At 42.5% G+C, this 17,953-nt stretch overlaps 1 protein-coding gene across 12 annotated transcripts in view; it reads left to right on the top strand.

Moving 5' to 3' along the window:
• Positions 1–17,953, top strand: part of OSBPL9 (oxysterol binding protein like 9) — a 142,935-nt gene that overhangs the window by 108,919 nt on the left and 16,063 nt on the right. For all 12 annotated transcript variants that reach the window (XM_048861480.2, XM_075131853.1, XM_075131851.1 and 9 more), the window contains 5 exons: positions 40–133; positions 894–998; positions 12,922–13,081; positions 14,047–14,159; positions 14,541–14,659. In XM_048861480.2, the coding sequence (XP_048717437.1) occupies positions 40–133; positions 894–998; positions 12,922–13,081; positions 14,047–14,159; positions 14,541–14,659 (591 nt within the window). The remainder of the gene's footprint in view (positions 1–39; positions 134–893; positions 999–12,921; positions 13,082–14,046; positions 14,160–14,540; positions 14,660–17,953) is intronic.

Raw genomic sequence — 17,953 nt, 5'->3', positions numbered from 1 at the left:
TTAAAAACTAAAAAGCTTTAATTTATTTCTTTTTCTCAGAGTACTATTAACCCGGTTGATGCAGTATATCAGCCTAGTCCTTTGGAACCTACAGTGATCACTACAATGCCCACCCAGACTGTATTACCTCCAGGTACAGTACACAGACAGATGGTTCAGTAAAAATATTCATGTAGTGTTTACATTCAGCTGGTTTAAGCTACTGGCTTGTTCTTTTTAGCATATTTGCTATAAATGAATGAAAAGTGTATACAATTGCAAAAAAGGATGAAGGCTTATTCTTTAATGAGTTCTATCATCAGCATACACCTTCAGGCTTGTGAACTGGGTTATGTAGTCCATGTAACTATGGCACTTTGACTCTTAACCAAAAATATACATTTTTTTAGTCTTTTTCACTGATGTGCATTTTTGGCTTTGTTCATTTCGTTTTTTTTAAAAAAAAAGGGGGTCTTTAGAGACTATACATCTCAGTTTTTAAAAAGTTTGCGGAGAACACTTAGCTATCGATTAGAGAGTTAACTTCCTTCTGTATATTCCTTTTTTCTTTACTCCTTTTCCCTATGGCAGTCCCCTTACTATGTCCCCTATTTGGATATGTTATATTGCAGGAACAGTACAATATGAAAATATATAAACTAGTAATTATACCGTTTTTTTTCTATGGCTGGGGGGAAGTAAGACTTTCTAACCAGCTTCACGGATTAATAAATACAAAAAGATGAACAGCAAAGAAGGAAATAATATATATTTCTCTTTGAAGAATGGCAACAATTGTCTAGATCATGGCTATCAAAGGTATTATAAAACTACTAGGGGTTTCCTTCCAGGAAAGCAGGAGTCCGCTGCTTATATGTGTTTGCTTTCTTTTTACATATTGAAATACCTTCTAGAATCTTCTCAGTTGTTGAAATCAGAGCAGCGACCTTCGTCCTTGGCAGTTGGGCCTGTAGTAACATCACTAGGAAACCATCAGATTCCAACACCGAATAGTACAGGTATAGTTCTGTGTGACTATCTTTCATGTTAAAGTATTACATTTTTTAAGAATGTAAACTGAATTTTGTAGAATTTATATTTGATATAGTCCTTAGGTAGAAAGTTACATTGTATAATGTAAGTATAAAAGAAAAGCCATTTCTAGCTATGTTTCCCCTTATCTTGAACTTTCACCTTAGCTACCATTTTAATGCTGCTGATATTCAATTGGTCATAATTTTTAAAATTACCTGTGCTAGTCCTACCCAAGTAAACTTCAAGGATTATTTAAACTGAATTTATCTTAAGTGTGTCACTTACGCAAGAGGAGCCCATTCAGCACATGCCCATAGACTATATTTGCTTGTATTGCTCCTAGTGCCATACTTTATAATGAACTCTCATTCCATAGCTCCTGCACATGCAGATCTGTCTATCTCTGTAGTGATTTGCCTGGCTGTCACTTACCTTGACTCTACTGAAATCCTCAAACATGCTTTCACCTCCCTTCCTTCCTTTTCTCTGGCCTCTAAAGTTCTCTTCACCTTACCCACAAATTTTAATATCTTTGTAATCCTACTACCCCTACTACCTTTTCAAATATATAAAGGATTATGTTCAAATCACCCTCAGCTTTAAATTGCTCCATGAGATCAACATTCATTTCAGGGTGTGTTTAAAATCAGTTTTGCTCCACTCTATTTGAGGGGCCATACCTCTACGTACTCCCTTCCTTTGCTTATCTCTATCCCTTCCACATTCTTGCTACTGTTGGTATGAGATTTTTGCTGTTTCAGCTGTCCGAGACAGCCCCTCTGTCTTTATGCCTCATGGACTCCTCCATTTCCTTTTATGTCAGAGGACAGCAAATAGTGCTTGTACCTTTTTAAATAATAGCTAGATATTAACTGTGTAATTGTTTAATCTTGTAAACTATTTTGGGATAAGGTATGTATATAAAAGATAAATTTGCAAAATTAAAGTGTTAATGATATGAAAGATATCTAAATCAATGTTTTTCATGAAATGTACAAGGTTTTTCTTGAGCATTGTAGCTTTCTAGCTGCTAAAATTAAACATTCATAACTAACAAAATGCTGGAGTTGTAACTATTTAAGTTGTCCTTTACAATTTTTAATTCTTTATTAACGGAGCATTAGAATTCATATTTTCTCTATTTTCATAACCATTACAGTACTAATGGCCCAGCACTACAGTATTTGAAAGAACTTTAAGAGTGAGCATTGGTTTATATCTTAAATATATAGTGTTCTTTTTACAAATACAATAATGTAATTTTGCCTCAAACATAGCTTCGGACTGTCATTTACCACTGTTGTTGTTTGCCTGGTCTTCATTGATTAGTGAAGTGTGATCTAGTTGTTTTGCACTCAGAATCTAACTTGCCTTTTGGTTAGGACTGCTTCTGTACTGGGCATCTGACCCCTTCATGTATAAAACATTTCAACTCTGAATTACTAGACTGAGACTTAAGACATTCATCTAGCATATTGGACACAAAGGTGTCACGGAGTCCCTGGGCGATGCTCTGGAACTGCTCCCCATGAAGCCAGTCAGGACTCTGGGGCAGTCGCCTTTCTGTGAGCAGCCTGTCTTCAGGACACGCAGCTCACTCAGCTTCCACCTTCCTGGGTCTGACCTCGGAGCATTCAGCATCCTCTGCCCCTCCGTGCGCTTCCCGCAGCGAGTCCGCTCAGGCGGGGCTCCTGGGGAAGCCAGAGGGTCCTGCACCCCAACTTCGCAGTCAGACGTGACTCTCAGCCAGCCAGTAAAACAGAAGGTTTATTAGACGACAGGAACATGGTCTAAAACAGAGCTTGCAGGTGCAGAGAACGGGACCCCTCAGCTGGGTCCATTTTGGGGGGCAGTGAGCCAGACAACCACGTCTGCACTTCACTCCATGTCCCAGCCAGCCCCAAACTGAAACTCCCTCCAGCCCCTCCTCCTCTGGGCTTTGTTCCTTTCCTGGGCCAGGTGGTCACCTGATTCCTTTGTTCTCCAACCCTTCAGCTCTCACCTTGCAGGGGGGGAAGGGCCCAGGCCATCAGTTGCCAGGAAACAGGGTGTCGGCCATTCTCTGTGTCCAGACCCCTGCACACACCTGCCCTCTAGGGCTCTGCAATGATCATACACCCTTACCCCACCACCTAGATACTTAAGAACTGCATAGGGGAAACTGAGGCACCCCCACAATATTCGGAGGAAACATTAAGAACAGGCCCACTTCGTCACAAAAGGAAAATGTGGTGCATTTGTGGTAGTCAAAAAACAGTTTTCAGACAAGTAGTGTATTTCTGCTCAGTAAATAGTGCTGCCTTTATTAACAGTTGTGCTTCATTACTTTATTTTAGACCTATTTTTAGACCTTTGATGTAACTCAGCAGGCAGGAATCTCTCTAGAATTTTGCAGCACTGTTATTGTGAGCCTCCCAAGAACCTAAAACCATCTATTCTGTGTGTCTGAAGGATTGAAGGCAGGGTCAGAACCACAGTCATCTAGCACTTAAAAATATAGCCCAATTCACATTTATAATATTAACAATGCCAACAGCTGGCCATAAGGGTTTTTAAAAATTGCACTGGTGTTCACTTTTTAGTTCAAAAAAGGAATTATGGTCTTGTAAGAATGCCTAATTAGGCTTTTAAATTTGGGATGGTGGTATGTGGTTAAGTGAATGTCCATGCTATCACTGACTTCATGGAGAAATGGAACTTTTTTATTTTTAGAGCTTTAAAAGATGACTAATATCCAGTCCTTCCCCCCGCCCCTTTCCCTCTCTTGTCCCTCTTGTACTTCTCCCTTTTGTCTCCAGTATGACCCCCAAAAATGGGAATAACATAGGAATTGCCTTGTTGGATCAGACATGATGCCTATCTAGTCCAGTCTAGTCTAGACTCTTAACAGTGGCCAGCACCATTTGCTTCAGAGGAAGGTATTAGAACCCAGCAGTAGGCAGATCTGTCCTCCACGTTAGGTCTCAGCCTGATCCCCAGTAGAGATTGGCTTAAACCCTGAAGTATGAGGTTTGATATCCCCCCTTCGCAAACTTTTTGTTGTGAATTATTCTTTATCCATACAAATACACAATTTCTATTTTAATCTGAAATTTTTGGCCTCAGATACTTAATGTGGCAGTGAGTTCCACAGTTTTATGTGTTTTATATAAAAAGTATTGGTTTTGAATTTTCCACCTTTTAAATTTAATTAAATGCCTCTTGTTATGAGACAGAGGGAACAAAGTTATATATCTACCTTCTATAAACTCTTATGTCCCCTCTTATTCATCTCTTTTTATAATGTAAACAGTCCCAATCTTTTCAATCTTTCTTCATATGAGAGTTTTTCCAGGCCCTTGATCATTCTCGTTGCCGTTCTCTGAAATCCCTTTACTTTGCAATATCCTTTTTGAGATGAAATAGTATTTCAGATGAGGCTGTACAGTTGAGTATATTAGAATATTCTCTGTACTGTTCGTGATCTCATTCCTTATGCAAGCTTCAATGTATTATTTACTTTTTTGACCATAACTGTGCATTGAGTAATGGTCTTTACCAAGCTATCTACACTGACTCTTGGGTCCTTTTCTTGAGATGATACAGTTACCTGATTAATTTAGAACCTTCTAAGGTGTACAAGTAGTTTAAATTTTTCCCTCCAGTGTGTGTTGCTTTCATTTGTTGACACTGAATTTCATTTGTCATTATGTTGCCCATTCACCCTGGGTCTTGTAGTTCCTCGCAGTCTTCATTGGTCCTGACTACTCAAAGTAACTGTCATCTGCAAATGTTGCTTTCTTACTACTCACCTCTCTCCCCAGATCATTAATAAATACGCTAAACAGCCGTGGACTGCCGAATGGCTAGCAGCAATTCTGCAGAAAAGGACCTACGGGTTACAGTGGACGAGAAGCTGGATATGAGTCAACGGTGTGCCCTTGTTGCCAAGAAGGCTAATGGCATTTTGGGCTGTATAAGTAGGGGCATTGCCAACAGATCAATGATCAGTGAACATTCCCCTCTGTTCGGCATTGGTGAGGCCTCATTTGGAGTACTGTGTCCAGTTTTGGGCCCCACGCTAGAAGAAGGATGTAGAAAAATTGGAAAACGTCCAGCGGAGGGCAACAAAAATGATTAGGGCGCTGGAACACATGACTTATGAGGAGAGGCTGAGGGAACTGGGATTGTTTAGTTTGCAGAAGAGAAGAATGAGGGAGGATTTGATAGCTGCTTTCAACTACCTGAAAGGGGGTTCCAAAGAGTATGTATCTAGATTGTTCCCAGTGTTAGCAGATGACAGAACAAGAAGTAATGGTCTCAAGTTACAGTGGAGGAGGTTTAGGTTGGATATTAGGAAGAAATTTTTCACTAGGAGGGTGGTGAAGCACTGGAATTGGTTACCTAGGGAGGTGGTGGAATCTCCTTCCTAAGAGGTTTTTAAGGTCAGGCTTGAGAAAGCCCTGGCTAGGATGATTTAGTTGGTGTTGGTCCTGCTTTGAGCAGGGGGTTGGACTAGATGACCTCCTGAGGTCCCTTCCAACCCTGACATCCTATGATTCTAGGAACAGAACCTTGAGGCAACTGATTCAACATTTTGCCATGGTCAAAATTGTCTATTTAATCCTACTTCTTTTTTTTTCTATCTTCTAACCGGTTTTTGATCCATGAGAGTATGCTGCCTTTTACCCCATGAATACTTACCTTCCTGTTGTGAGATAAAGGTCAAAGGTTTTTGAGAACTCTAAATAAATTATACGATTTACTTCTCTTTTATGCATTACTTTGCTGAGATGTTCCAGTAAATTAGTGAGACACTGTTTTCATGCTGGTTAGACTCTGTTATGATCTTCCAGGTGTACAATTGTTCTATTTTTAATAATCTCTTCAATCAATATGCCAGGTGCAAATGTAAGGCTTGCTGGTCTGTATTTCCCTGGATCTCACCTCAGAGCCTTTTTTAAATATTAGGTACATCTTTTGCTAACCTCCAGTGTTCTGAAACAGTGGCATATATTTGATAGCTCAGCCACTTCATAATTAAGGGAAGGAGATGGAACTGGATCTGACCTCTTAGAGAAGCCAGTACCATCTTGATCAAATGGTCCATATAGAGTCCCTGACATCCAGTTGGAGCACTCTAGAAAGCATTGATAGATCAGGAGGTCATCATGCCCCCTTACAGAATTGAATATTTAGGCCATAGGATATATAAGGGACCTAGGCCAACCATCCCTCATTTCATTACTATTCTGATTGGTAAAAGATGTACTAAGATAGGTGTTAGCACAGTTGCTTTGCTAGATTCTGCAGGAAATGGGTGTGGCAGCAACAACCACACATTTTGATTTTTGAGGGCATATCTACACTACAAACTTTTGCTGACACAAATTACATTGTTCTGTGGCTGCCGCAGTTAGTATATCGCTTGTGAAGGTGCATACTTGGCCCCTTGCATCAGCACTGCACGTGCTTGCCAGGAATGCTTGTTTTTATGCACAAGGTGGTGCACTGTAGGTAGGTAGCCCATTGTGCAACTCACCACTATCCAGTGCACTGTCTTTTTGGTAAGTTTTGAGTCACATGAGTGACCTGGACTGCGGGGTTAAGTTCCCATCATGCTGTTTTCTCTACCCCATAATATTATGGCTATCCCATAATTTGCACACCTATTTTAAAAATCCCACAAACCCGCATGAGACTTCTCGCGGTCTGCCATCTCTCAAAGAAACATGGAGCCTGTGCAGCTCTACACTATTGTTATGAACATTGCAAGCACAGGATGCATGATCCTCTGGTATTTGCAGAGCTGCAATAATTGTCATGTGGCGCAGGGCAATTTCCTGGAGTTCAGATTGCTGTGGGACTTAGCGAGAACCAATTCAAGATGATGGTGGTGTTCATGGAGCAACTGCAGATGGTGGAGTTCCGCTTCTGGGTCCAAGAAATGAGCATTGACTGGTGGAGTCGCACTGTGATTCACACTTGGGATGACCAGCAGTGGGTGCAGAACTTTCGAATGCACAAGGCCACATTTCTGGATCTGTGTACCAAGCTCACTCCAGCGCAGGGACACCAGAATGAGAGCTACAGTGATAGTGGAGAAGCAAGTAGCAATTGCACTGTGGAAACTTGCAATGCTGGGTTGCTACCAGTCAGTGGGAAACCATTTTGCCGTTGAAAAATCCACTGGGAGGCTATTGTTGTTCAAGTTTGCAGGGCTATTAATAGTCTCCTGCTACACAGGACTGTGACTCTTGGCAACGTGCAGAACATAATGGATGTATTTGTAGCAATGGGTTTCCCGAACTGCAGTGGAGTGATAGATGGCACGCATATCTCTATTTTGGCTCCAGACCACCTTGCCACAGAGAACGTTAACAGAAAAGGCTCTTTTTCTATGGTTATCCAAGTGCTGGTGGATCTCTGGGGACACTTCACTGACGTCAGTGTTGGCTGATCAGGGAAGATACATGATGCTTGCGTCTTTTAGAACACAGGACTGTTCAGAAAACTGCGAGCAGGTGCAGAAAGACAGTTGAATGTGTTTTTGGAAGTTTGAAGGTGCACTGGTGGTGGTTACTCCCAAGATTGGATCTCAGTGAGAAAAATATCACGATGGCTCGAGCTGTCTGCTGTGTCCTGCATAATATCTGGGAAGTAAAGGAGGAAAAGTTGCTGCAGGCGTGGAGGGCAGAGTTGGAGCATCTGTCTGCTGCGTTTGAATGGCCTGACACAAGGGGTATCAGAAGAACTCATTGCAGAGATATTTGGCTCAGGGAGGCTTTGGAAGAGCTGTCTAACAGCGCCCCACAGGAATGTGTTGTGGTGTACTGTGTTCTGCCTGGCTCTACAATTTCGGGGCCTGTTAGGAATTTTGTTGTGCTTGGCATAAATATAGGACTATAACACTGTCAGTGTATCAGTTAATTTTGTGGTGCTTGTGTATATTTGATTATTACTCTGTGTTTTTCACTGATCCTATGAGTTGTCACAGTGTACAATAACAAGTAAGTGGGTGCTTTCACTTCCGCCAGGCATTTTGCAGCAGTTGTTGGGAACTAATAAAGATATTTTCCAAACAGAATGTTATTGAATAACAAAAACACCTCAAAAAATTCTGTGCAAGTTAAAAGCAAATAAATTAAAAGATTTATGAATTTTTGGAACAGAGCTTAAAGAAGGGGAAGGAACGTTCATGTCCGTTTTAGCTACACATACATTGACCATGGCACTCGCAGATCAGTGCATATGAAGCTGGTTGTCCTTGTCCCCAGTACAGAGTGGTAGGGGTAGGGATGTGGCCCCTGATGCCACATGGAATGTTAAGGAGGGATGTAGGGAGGTGCTATCCTGGAGTTCTCCATGGATTACAAAGGGAGGTGAGCCCATAATTGTTGAATGAGTTGGTCCACAAGAATCTGCAGCATCTGTGTTTGCTGCTGGAGAAGCCCCATTATGTCCTGGTGCATCTCCCTCTCCTCCTCTGCCTTTCTCCTGTCCGTTCTTTCCTTCTCCATACAGTCTGCACTATTCATCCTCTAGGCCAGGGGTTCTCAAACTGGGGGTCATGACCCCTCAGGGGTTGCAAGCTATCAGCTCTGTGGGGCTGACAGCCCCAAGTCCCCATTAAATTAAATTCCCTTCCCCCCCCCCCATTTTTAATGTATAAGGGGGTCAGACTCAGAGGCTTGGTATGTGAAAGGGGTCACCAATACAAAAAGTTGGAAAACCATTGCTTTAGGCCCTCTGTTTGCAGTCTTTATGCTGTACTGGCTTGTAGGGTCTCATGGAATGTCATCCCAAATGCTCCTCTTTATCTGACTCAGGCATTCCACAGGTCAGCTGGGGCATACACAAAGCCACAGTGGCAGAAGCTACAGATAAAACACACAGAGGTATCATCAGTATAGTTACAATGGAAAGTGAAAGTTAAGATTCAGAACCCCTTTCCTTTGTTCCCCTAAACTTTGAAGCAAGATATGCTTATTGACACTTCTGCTTCAGAGTGCTTGTGCACGGTGCCATTCATAGTACCAGCCATGATGAGTATGACCCACCAGGGGTGAGATGAGGAGGGAATTGCTCAGTTGCATGAAACTACGAGTATTGGGCAATAGTACTGAATATTGGCACCATTTTCCACAAGTAGTGGTGATTTTAGCCGATATCTCAAGCCAAAGGGTACCAAAGATACAGAGAGCACAGCTGCTGCTGCTGTCCCAGAGCCCGTTTATTGGAATGGTTTCTGCCCAAGTTACTTTACCACACCACTACAGCAGAGGATGAAATAAATCTGCCAACCCTAGAAACCTTCGGGAGAGAGGACTGCAGAGTACCTCTGTGGAAGTTTCATTGAGATCTCTCAGGAGGATTCAGGGACATACCCATGTACATAAACTGCTGCCCCGGCTCTCCTGCCTCACTTGACAAAGGAATGAAAAGCAGATAACTTTACCTCTCTTTGTTGTACCAGTATCTTTTCTAGTATGAGCAAATGAATGAAAAGTCTATATCTTTGTCCTTCCCTCACTGTAATGCAAAATAAATATACACACTTATCTGCGGTTCCTTCCCCTGCATCAGGCTGGGATTAAGTGGACTGTGGTGGAGACTCAAACAGGTCCCGGCTTGCAGCATATCTGGACCCCTTTATCACATGTCCCCATCCTCTTCCTCCTCCATCACCTCCTCACTGTTCATGGCAAGAGCCTGAGGAGGTGTGTGAGGTGGGAGTGGGATCTCCACCCAGTTTGGCATACACCTCTTGGTAAAAGTGGGAGGTCTGCAGCTCAGCACTGGATCAATTGTTGGCCTCCCTGGCCTTCTGAAATGCCTGTCACAGTTCTTTTACTTTCATGCATTGCTGCTGCTGATCCCCTTCTGCATCCCCTGTGCAATCACCTCATAGATGTCCATGTTTCTACAACTGGTCCGTAGCTGTGCTTGCCCAGTCTCTTCTCCCCGCAGGCCCATTCTACTCCAAGCCAGAGCATGGCTGGAGCTTGTAGCCAGCATGTTCAGCTGGGTAGTTGCAGGTGATGGTGGAGAGCTGCCTAGGTGGTTTGCCCAGGTGGACAATCAGGAAAAAGCATTTCAAAAATTTGCAAGGTTTTAAAGAGGGGACTGGGGGCTCCTGTTCTCCATGACCTCTGGGGAGTGGAGTTCACAATTGTGACCAGAGCTGTCAGTGTCTGGCATTGTGGGACAGCTTCTCGAGGACTGTTAGGGTTGACACAGGTAATGCTGTGTAAACATTCATGCTCAGGAGGTGGTGTTCCTGTGTTGGTTTAATGGAGAGCTTATATCTGGGGAAACTAATTTAAAAGTGTCAGCACATGCACAACTAGGTCAACACAAGGAGATGTACATTGGCCTAATTTTGTAATGTAGCCTCAAGATTCTAGGATTGTAACAATAGAAGTGACTAGACACTTCCTTTGCGGTTGGTGAAGGTAATTATTTCCATCCTAACTCTATATCTTCAACTACCTGTGACAGTGATTTTTTTTTTTTAATTCCTTTGAATTTTGTAATAAAATTGCAGGTCTGATCATTCTTGGTAACCTAGAAATGTTTTAAGAACAGAAGGCTAGGTAGCCCCTACATATGTGGCTATTTTTACATTGGCTGTTCTTTGTCTCAGCTAGCCCCTAGAATCATAGAATCATAGAATATAAGGGTTGGAAGGGACCCCAGAAGGTCATCTAGTCCAACCCCCTGCTCGAAGCAGGACCAATTCCCAGTTAAATCATCCCAGCCAGGGCTTTGTCAAGCCTGACCTTAAAAACCTCTAAGGAAGGAGATTCTACCACCTCCCTAGGTAACGCATTCCAGTGTTTCACCACCCTCTTAGTGAAAAAGTTTTTCCTAATATCCAATCTAAACCTCCCCCACTGCAGCTTGAGACCATTACTCCTCGTTCCGTCATCTGATACCATTGAGAACAGTCTAGAGCCATCCTCTTTGGAACCCCCTTTCAGGTAGTTGAAAGCAGCTATCAAATCCCCCCTCATTCTTCTCTTCTGCAGGCTAAACAATCTCAGCTCCCTCAGCCTCTCCTCATAACTCATGTGTTCCAGACCCCTAATCATTTTTGTTGCCCTTCACTGGACTCTCTCCAATTTATCCACATCCTTCTTGAAGTGTGGGGCCCAAAACTGGACACAGTACTCCAGATGAGGCCTCACTAATGTCGAATAGAGGGGAACGATCACGTCCCTCGATCTGCTCGCTATGCCCCTACTTATACATCCCAAAATGCCATTGGCCTTCTTGGCAACAAGGGCACACTGCTGACTCATATCCAGCTTCTCGTCCACTGTCACCCCGAGGTCCTTTTCCGCAGAACTGCTGCCTAGCCATTCGGTCCCTAGTCTGTAGCTGTGCATTGGGTTCTTCCGTCCTAAGTGCAGGACCCTGCACTTATCCTTATTGAACCTCATCAGATTTCTTTTGGCCCAATCCTCCAATTTGTCTAGGTCCTTCTGTATCCTATCCCTCCCCTCCAGCGTATCTACCACTCCTCCCAGTTTAGTATCATCCGCAAATTTGCTGAGAGTGCAATCCACACCATCCTCCAGATCATTTATGAAGATATTGAACAAAACCGGCCCCAGGACCGACCCTTGGGGCACTCCACTTGATACCGGCTGCCAACTAGACATGGAGCCATTGATAACTACCCGTTGAGCCCGACAATCTAGCCAGCTTTCTACCCACCTTGTAGTGCATTCATCCAGCCCATACTTCCTTAACTTGCTGACAAGAATACTGTGGGAGACCGTGTCAAAAGCTTTGCTAAAGTCAAGAAACAATACATCCACTGCTTTCCCTTCATCCACAGAACCAGTAATCTCATCATAGAAGGCGATTAGATTAGTCAGGCATGACCTTCCCTTGGTGAATCCATGCTGGCTGTTCCTGATCACTTTCCTCTCATGCAAGTGCTTCAGGATTGATTCTTTGAGGACCTGCTCCATGATTTTTCCAGGGACTGAGGTGAGGCTGACTGGCCTGTAGTTCCCAGGATCCTCCTTCTTCCCTTTTTTAAAGATTGGCACTACATTAGCCTTTTTCCAGTCATCCGGGACTTCCCCGGTTCGCCACGAGTTTTCAAAGATAATGGCCAATGGCTCTGCAATCACAGCCGCCAGTTCCTTCAGCACTCTCGGATGCAACTCGTCCGGCCCCATGGACTTGTGCACGTCCAGCTTTTCTAAATAGTCCCTAACCACCTCTATCTCCACAGAGGGCTGGCCATCTCTTCCCCATTTTGTGATGCCCAGCGTAGCAGTCTGGGAGCTGACCTTGTTAGTGAAAACAGAGGCAAAAAAAGCATTGAGTACATTAGCTTTTTCCACATCCTCTGTCACTAGTTTGCCTCCCTCATTCAGTAAGGGGCCCACACATTCCTTGGCTTTCTTCTTGTTGCCAACATACCTGAAGAAACATACCCCTCTTTTCATATCTTTTATTAGGAATGTCAGTGCCTAAAGTTGGGCTCCCAGATCCATATTTAGGTTCCTAAATAAATGTGACTTGATTTTTTAAAAGGTGTTGAGCACCTGCAATTCCCAAAAACTTCACTGAGATTTCTTTAGGAGCTGAAGTTGTCACCACCTCTGACAACTAGGCCTCGTTTATTTAGGAGGCTAGCCATAGACTCAGGAGGCTAACTTCAGGCGCACAGTTTTGGGAAATTTTGGCCTTGTACTCTACCTCACTAGTCATTCCTGATAACGTATTTTGTATTATCTGTTGTGTGAAATTGTTAGTGTACCTTACTGGTTTTGTTTTTTAATTTTATAGCTTCTCCTAGTTTCTAAACTCTGCTAATGTCTTAATCAATCCAGTTAATAGATTAGAAATGGCTGGTTTAAAAATCAATAAAGCTTTTTCAAAGCTCAGATTTCTTCAATTTCATAGGAAGTGGGCAGTCGGCACCCAGCAGCAGTTTAACCTCTCCAAGCCACGTCAATCTGTCTCCAAATACAGTTCCAGATTTTTCTTACTCAAGCAGTGAAGATGAGTTCTATGATGCTGATGAATTCTATCAGAGCAGTTCTTCCCCAAAGCGATGCATTGAGTAAGTAGTGAAAGAACACCGTGCCTTATTGAACAGTTTCTAGAAGTGTGAGAAGTTATCTGTGTGGGTGTTTGGGAGTAATCCTGAAAACCTGGATGTGTTTCCTAATAATGGGTTCATGGTGTGTTGTAGGTTTGGCAAGCTGGCCAATGGACTAGTCATTTGGTTGACTATTATTTGATCACTGCCAAATGTTCCAGCAAGAATGCCCTGACGTAGCTAGTGGCTTGCCTTCTTGATTGCATCATGGTGCTATTCTTTCATTTTTTAGAAGTTAATTTGATTGTGTTTTGCATTTTTCTGAGTTAAAAAAACTTAACTGAGTTATTTTAATTAGGTATAAAGATTTAAGACTAAGTCTATTGGAGACCATAAGGTCTTACTCTTTTTTGTTCTAATAAATTAATGCTTTAAAATATTTGACCATTTTTTATATTATTTGACCAATATTTGACTTGTCAGTTGACAAGTTATTTTTGGACTGCTTAAATGCTCAACCTGAGGTGTATTGCAGCAATTGGTAGACAGCCAATGTCCCTCTTTTCCATACACCTCAGTATTTTTTAAATTTTTTAATAATTTCTGTTTCAATTTACTCTTGCCATTTGGGGAATTTTGAGAGTAAACTAACTTTTTAAAATTATTGCTATTCACCTTTGAGGAATAATAAATGTATTTGAAACTATCGCTTTTGTGTGTGCATTTAGAGTTTTTGTATGGGTTGCATTCTGAGTCCCACTTTGGAGGTTTTACCCAATCATTAGGCCACATACCACTCGAAGTATTATATTATGTGAAGCTGTATATACCATCTTCGCTTCTGAATATTGCAGTGTCTTGTAATTTCTCCATAAATGCACTTCTCGAGTAATCAGCCCCCATGTAAATATTTAATTTAGTTAAATCCTAATATTTTGCCTTGAAATAAATGTTCTGAATCGTGAGAACTTGATACTTTTCTGTAGCTCCTCAGGATCTGCAGCAGTCCTGACTCGCAGCAGCACAGGAAGTAGTTTGAAACGCCCAGACACCACAGAATCCCTGAATTCTTCCATGTCTAATGGGACAAATGATGCTGGTAAGAGAATTGCATTAGCTCTTTTACTAGAAAGTTCTTCCGTACGAATCCAGGTATATTTAATGTAGTGCTTAATAAAAAATTTCTAATAGCTTGTTTGTAGAGGGTTCAGTCTCTCTCGTAATCTTAAGAGTAGGTGAGTGTTTCAGTACTTGTGAAAGTTTACCTTTTTATTTATATGGTTAAATCCTAAAATATTTTTTGTGATCTCTGTATTTTTCAACAAGGCTTTATTCAATGAAACAATAAAGAAAATTCATCTGTATGCTAAATAAAATATGTGCTCTGTTAGGACTTACTGATGTAAGTTCGATTTTGAATGTTGTATTTGGGGGGTGGGTGTTTTAAGAAACATAATGACAGAGTGGACTTCTTTTTTAGATCTCTTTGATCCTCATGATGATAGAGATGATGATGGTGAAGGAGAGTCAGTGGAAGAACATAAGAGTGTTATTATGCATCTTTTATCACAGGTTAGACTAGGAATGGATCTAACAAAGGTAAGACTCGAAGGCCGTACTTCTTGAAAAATCTGAATGCTGTGTAAATGAAATATTGCTACAATATTGTATTAGGTGAGGATTTTAATAAATGAGGGTGTTTATTAGGATATTACACTTCTGATACTATTGCAAGTGTATATTTGTTGTTCTGATAAGTTTTAACTGTTTCAGCCTCCCTATAGATTACTCTTCGTGCTATTCCTTTTCTGGATCTGTCTCAATGTAGAGGTGGGAAAGTGGATAAGTTTAATGCTGACAACACTGATTGAATTGCTAAATCCCATGAGCTGGGGAAGCAATTTACCAGCAAAAGTGATAATTTGCTCATTTCAATCCCCTAGGTCATTTGTGATCCCCTAGACTACCCATGGAGTTGGGATAAGAGAAGGAAGATCTGTAGAGGCAGTACTTTTCTTCCTGCCTCCTCTTGTCTTCATAGAAAGAAGAGGAGGCAGGAAGAAGAGTACTGCCTCTACAGATCTTACTTCTCTTATCCCAACTCCATGGGTAGTCTAGGGGATCACAAATGACCTAGGGGATTGAAATGAGCAAATTGCATTGTACAAGATCATGGTGTCCTTGTCAAATTAACAAGTGTTTGATCAGTTTCACCATTGCTGTTCAGTTTTGGGCATCTGTGAAACTAACAAGAATTATGTCCATGTCAGTCTGCTGCTGCCAGAACTTTTGCAGTCTGTGGCATCATGACAGCCTGCCAGGGGGACTACTGAGGACCTGGGTAGCTCTGAGTCCTCAGTAGCTCATAAGCCCTGGGAGAGCTGCCTTCCAGGGTCCCTGGCAATGTGCCAGGAAGCCAAGATCCTCAGCAGCTTGCTTTCCTGGCTGAAGGGAGTCTGGGAAAACTGGCTGCAAAGTTGTGAGGCTCCTATCTTAGTTAGCAGCTGAGGAGCCAGTGGACAAGCTGACAGGAATCCAATTTCTGATAGAACCCTGCCTTAGGTCTGTTGGAAATGCCTTAGAATCTGTTTCTGTGAAAGGATTTGATTTCAGTAAATCAGCAAATTCTGACAAGTGTTTCAATTGAATTTTTCCAACCAGCTCTACGTAACACCAAATGTTGACTAGATGCTTAAGTAATCCATGATTTCCTGTCTCTCAAATCACAGCATGGGAGTGGAGTAGAGAAGCAGTTTATCCTCAGATGCTTTTGTTAATATAGCCATAGTTTCATGGCACAGATTTGAGCTTCAAGTGTGTGTTTGGATCATATATTTAAACTTGTATAGATGACGTATGATAAATTTATGCAGTTACCCTTTAAATGTGAACTGTCTACATGTATGTAAGTTAGTGTTTGTTAAACAACAATCTCCATTTACTAGTGATATATAGAAGTCTGTTTTGCTTTTATTTCTTTCTGTACATCACTTTAGTTACCTTTATTGCTCAGTAAGTCATTAATGTTGGTTCATCTTTAATTCTCTTCTCTAGTTCCCTGAACCTGATGGGTTTTTAGCAATATGTCAATACATGGCGATATTTGAAATCCTTTCTCAGATAGAAAAGAAGGAAAGAGGGTGCTATCGGTCACTAGGTGGATTGCAGTGCTTTGCCTTGTCAGCAGAAGCTTTACACTGAACTGCTGTCAGAGATTACAGCTCTGGAAACTGTGCTGAGCTGCTACTCTTGTTAGCAAAGAATATTGGTTTCCTCTGAGTTTGTCTGTTACGAGTCACTAGGCCGGCTACTTGTGGAATTCTTTTTTTTTTTTTTCCAAAGACTTGTTGCTACTTCTAAATTCTCTTGTTGGAAGAAAAAACTCGTTATGGCTACAGATCTAGCTGCACCACTGTCCCCCTTTCTAGTCTGTGAGCTAGTCTACACTACAACCCACTGTGCCGCTGTAGTGTGTTTGATGAAGATGAGTTATGCCAATGGGAGAGTGCTCTCCCATCAACAAGAGGCGGAAGCTATGTCAGTGGGAGCGTCTCCCGATGACGTAGCACAGTGTGAACACTGCTTTAAGTCGATGTAACTTGCATCGCTGTAAGGGAGTAGGGAGGAGGGCTTTTTCACATGCCTGAGCAACTTAAATTACATCAACTTAAGCGGTAGTGTAGACAAGCCCTGTGAGTGCACCCTCATGTCAGACCACATACCCTTACCGCTCCTGGAAGGGAATTTCACAGTTCTGCAGTCCAGCATCTCCCACTATACTGATATGTGTGGGCTAGTCCCCTCTTGTCTGCAGCATCCAGAGGCAGTTCAAAGCTACAGCACAACCTGTGCTAGCCATGTCCCCTTCTCCTGCTTGCTACCAGCCTCTGTGGCAGCAGTCAAATGCTGGTTCACTTTGCTCCCATGCTTTTCTTCTAGATTGGTTATTTTTAGCTGTTTTTTTGGGCAGCTAATGTGTTTTTATTTGTTTTCAAGCCCTCTCGCTGCCTCCTGGTCTGGGGTCTGAGCAACATGGTGGTCACAGCTGCCTGGAGCCTCCACTGAAGTGTCTTTGTGCTGAGTTCCTCTACCCCCTTTCAGACATGGCAGAGCAGACGCACAAGTACCAGGCAAAACCCCAGAAGTGCTCTGTATATGAGGAAGCTTTCTTAGGCTCAGCAGAAGGTAAAAGGTGCCTACCCTGCACCCTGCCAACCCTATCTCTGCTAGGGCAAGGGACTCTAAATTTGTACAGACATGTTGGGTTCCCTGTCCACCCAAGGAGCCTCAACTTCACCATGGAAAAAACCAACCAGGAGGTACAGAGCAGAACAGGGAGAGGTTCCGAAGATGAGGACCTCATCCAGGTGACCCGGGGGTAAGTCCTGGGGCAACAAAGGACAGTAAAGATAAGACAACATCTATTGGGGTTTTCCCATATGCCTTCCAAACCTTCAGGTTCTCACAAAAGACCCTAGACTGGAGAGATGGGGTGCACTTCTGTGACCCAGAATGACATACAGTATTTGGAGCAACAGGGAAAAGAACTGCAGCATCAAGCTCTTGGATCTTGCAGCTGCTAGGCTAGCTCTACTAAGATTCCAAAGCTTCCTAAAGGGTGACCACATCTTGGTCCAGCCAGCCAACACGACCAGGTTGCATATATAAACAACCAAGGGGGAAGAAAAAGCATAGCTCTACATCAGAAATGATGAAGAAAATGGAATGGGCAAACAAGACTCTCCCTTCCCTAAAGTCAGTACCCACAAACGACTGGCTCAGCAGGTGTAATGAGTAATGCCGAACCAGAAAGTCTTCACTCTGATCTTGCAGATGTTCGGTGTCCCCCCAGTTGACCTCTTTGCCCATTGCAAGAATGCAGAATGGCAAAAA

The sequence above is a fragment of the Caretta caretta genome, chromosome 8 (assembly GCF_965140235.1).
Source record: "Caretta caretta isolate rCarCar2 chromosome 8, rCarCar1.hap1, whole genome shotgun sequence".
NCBI classification, from domain to species: Eukaryota; Metazoa; Chordata; order Testudines; family Cheloniidae; genus Caretta; species Caretta caretta.
Note: the sequence above shows the minus strand (reverse complement) of the source record. Positions and strands in the feature narration are given on the sequence as shown.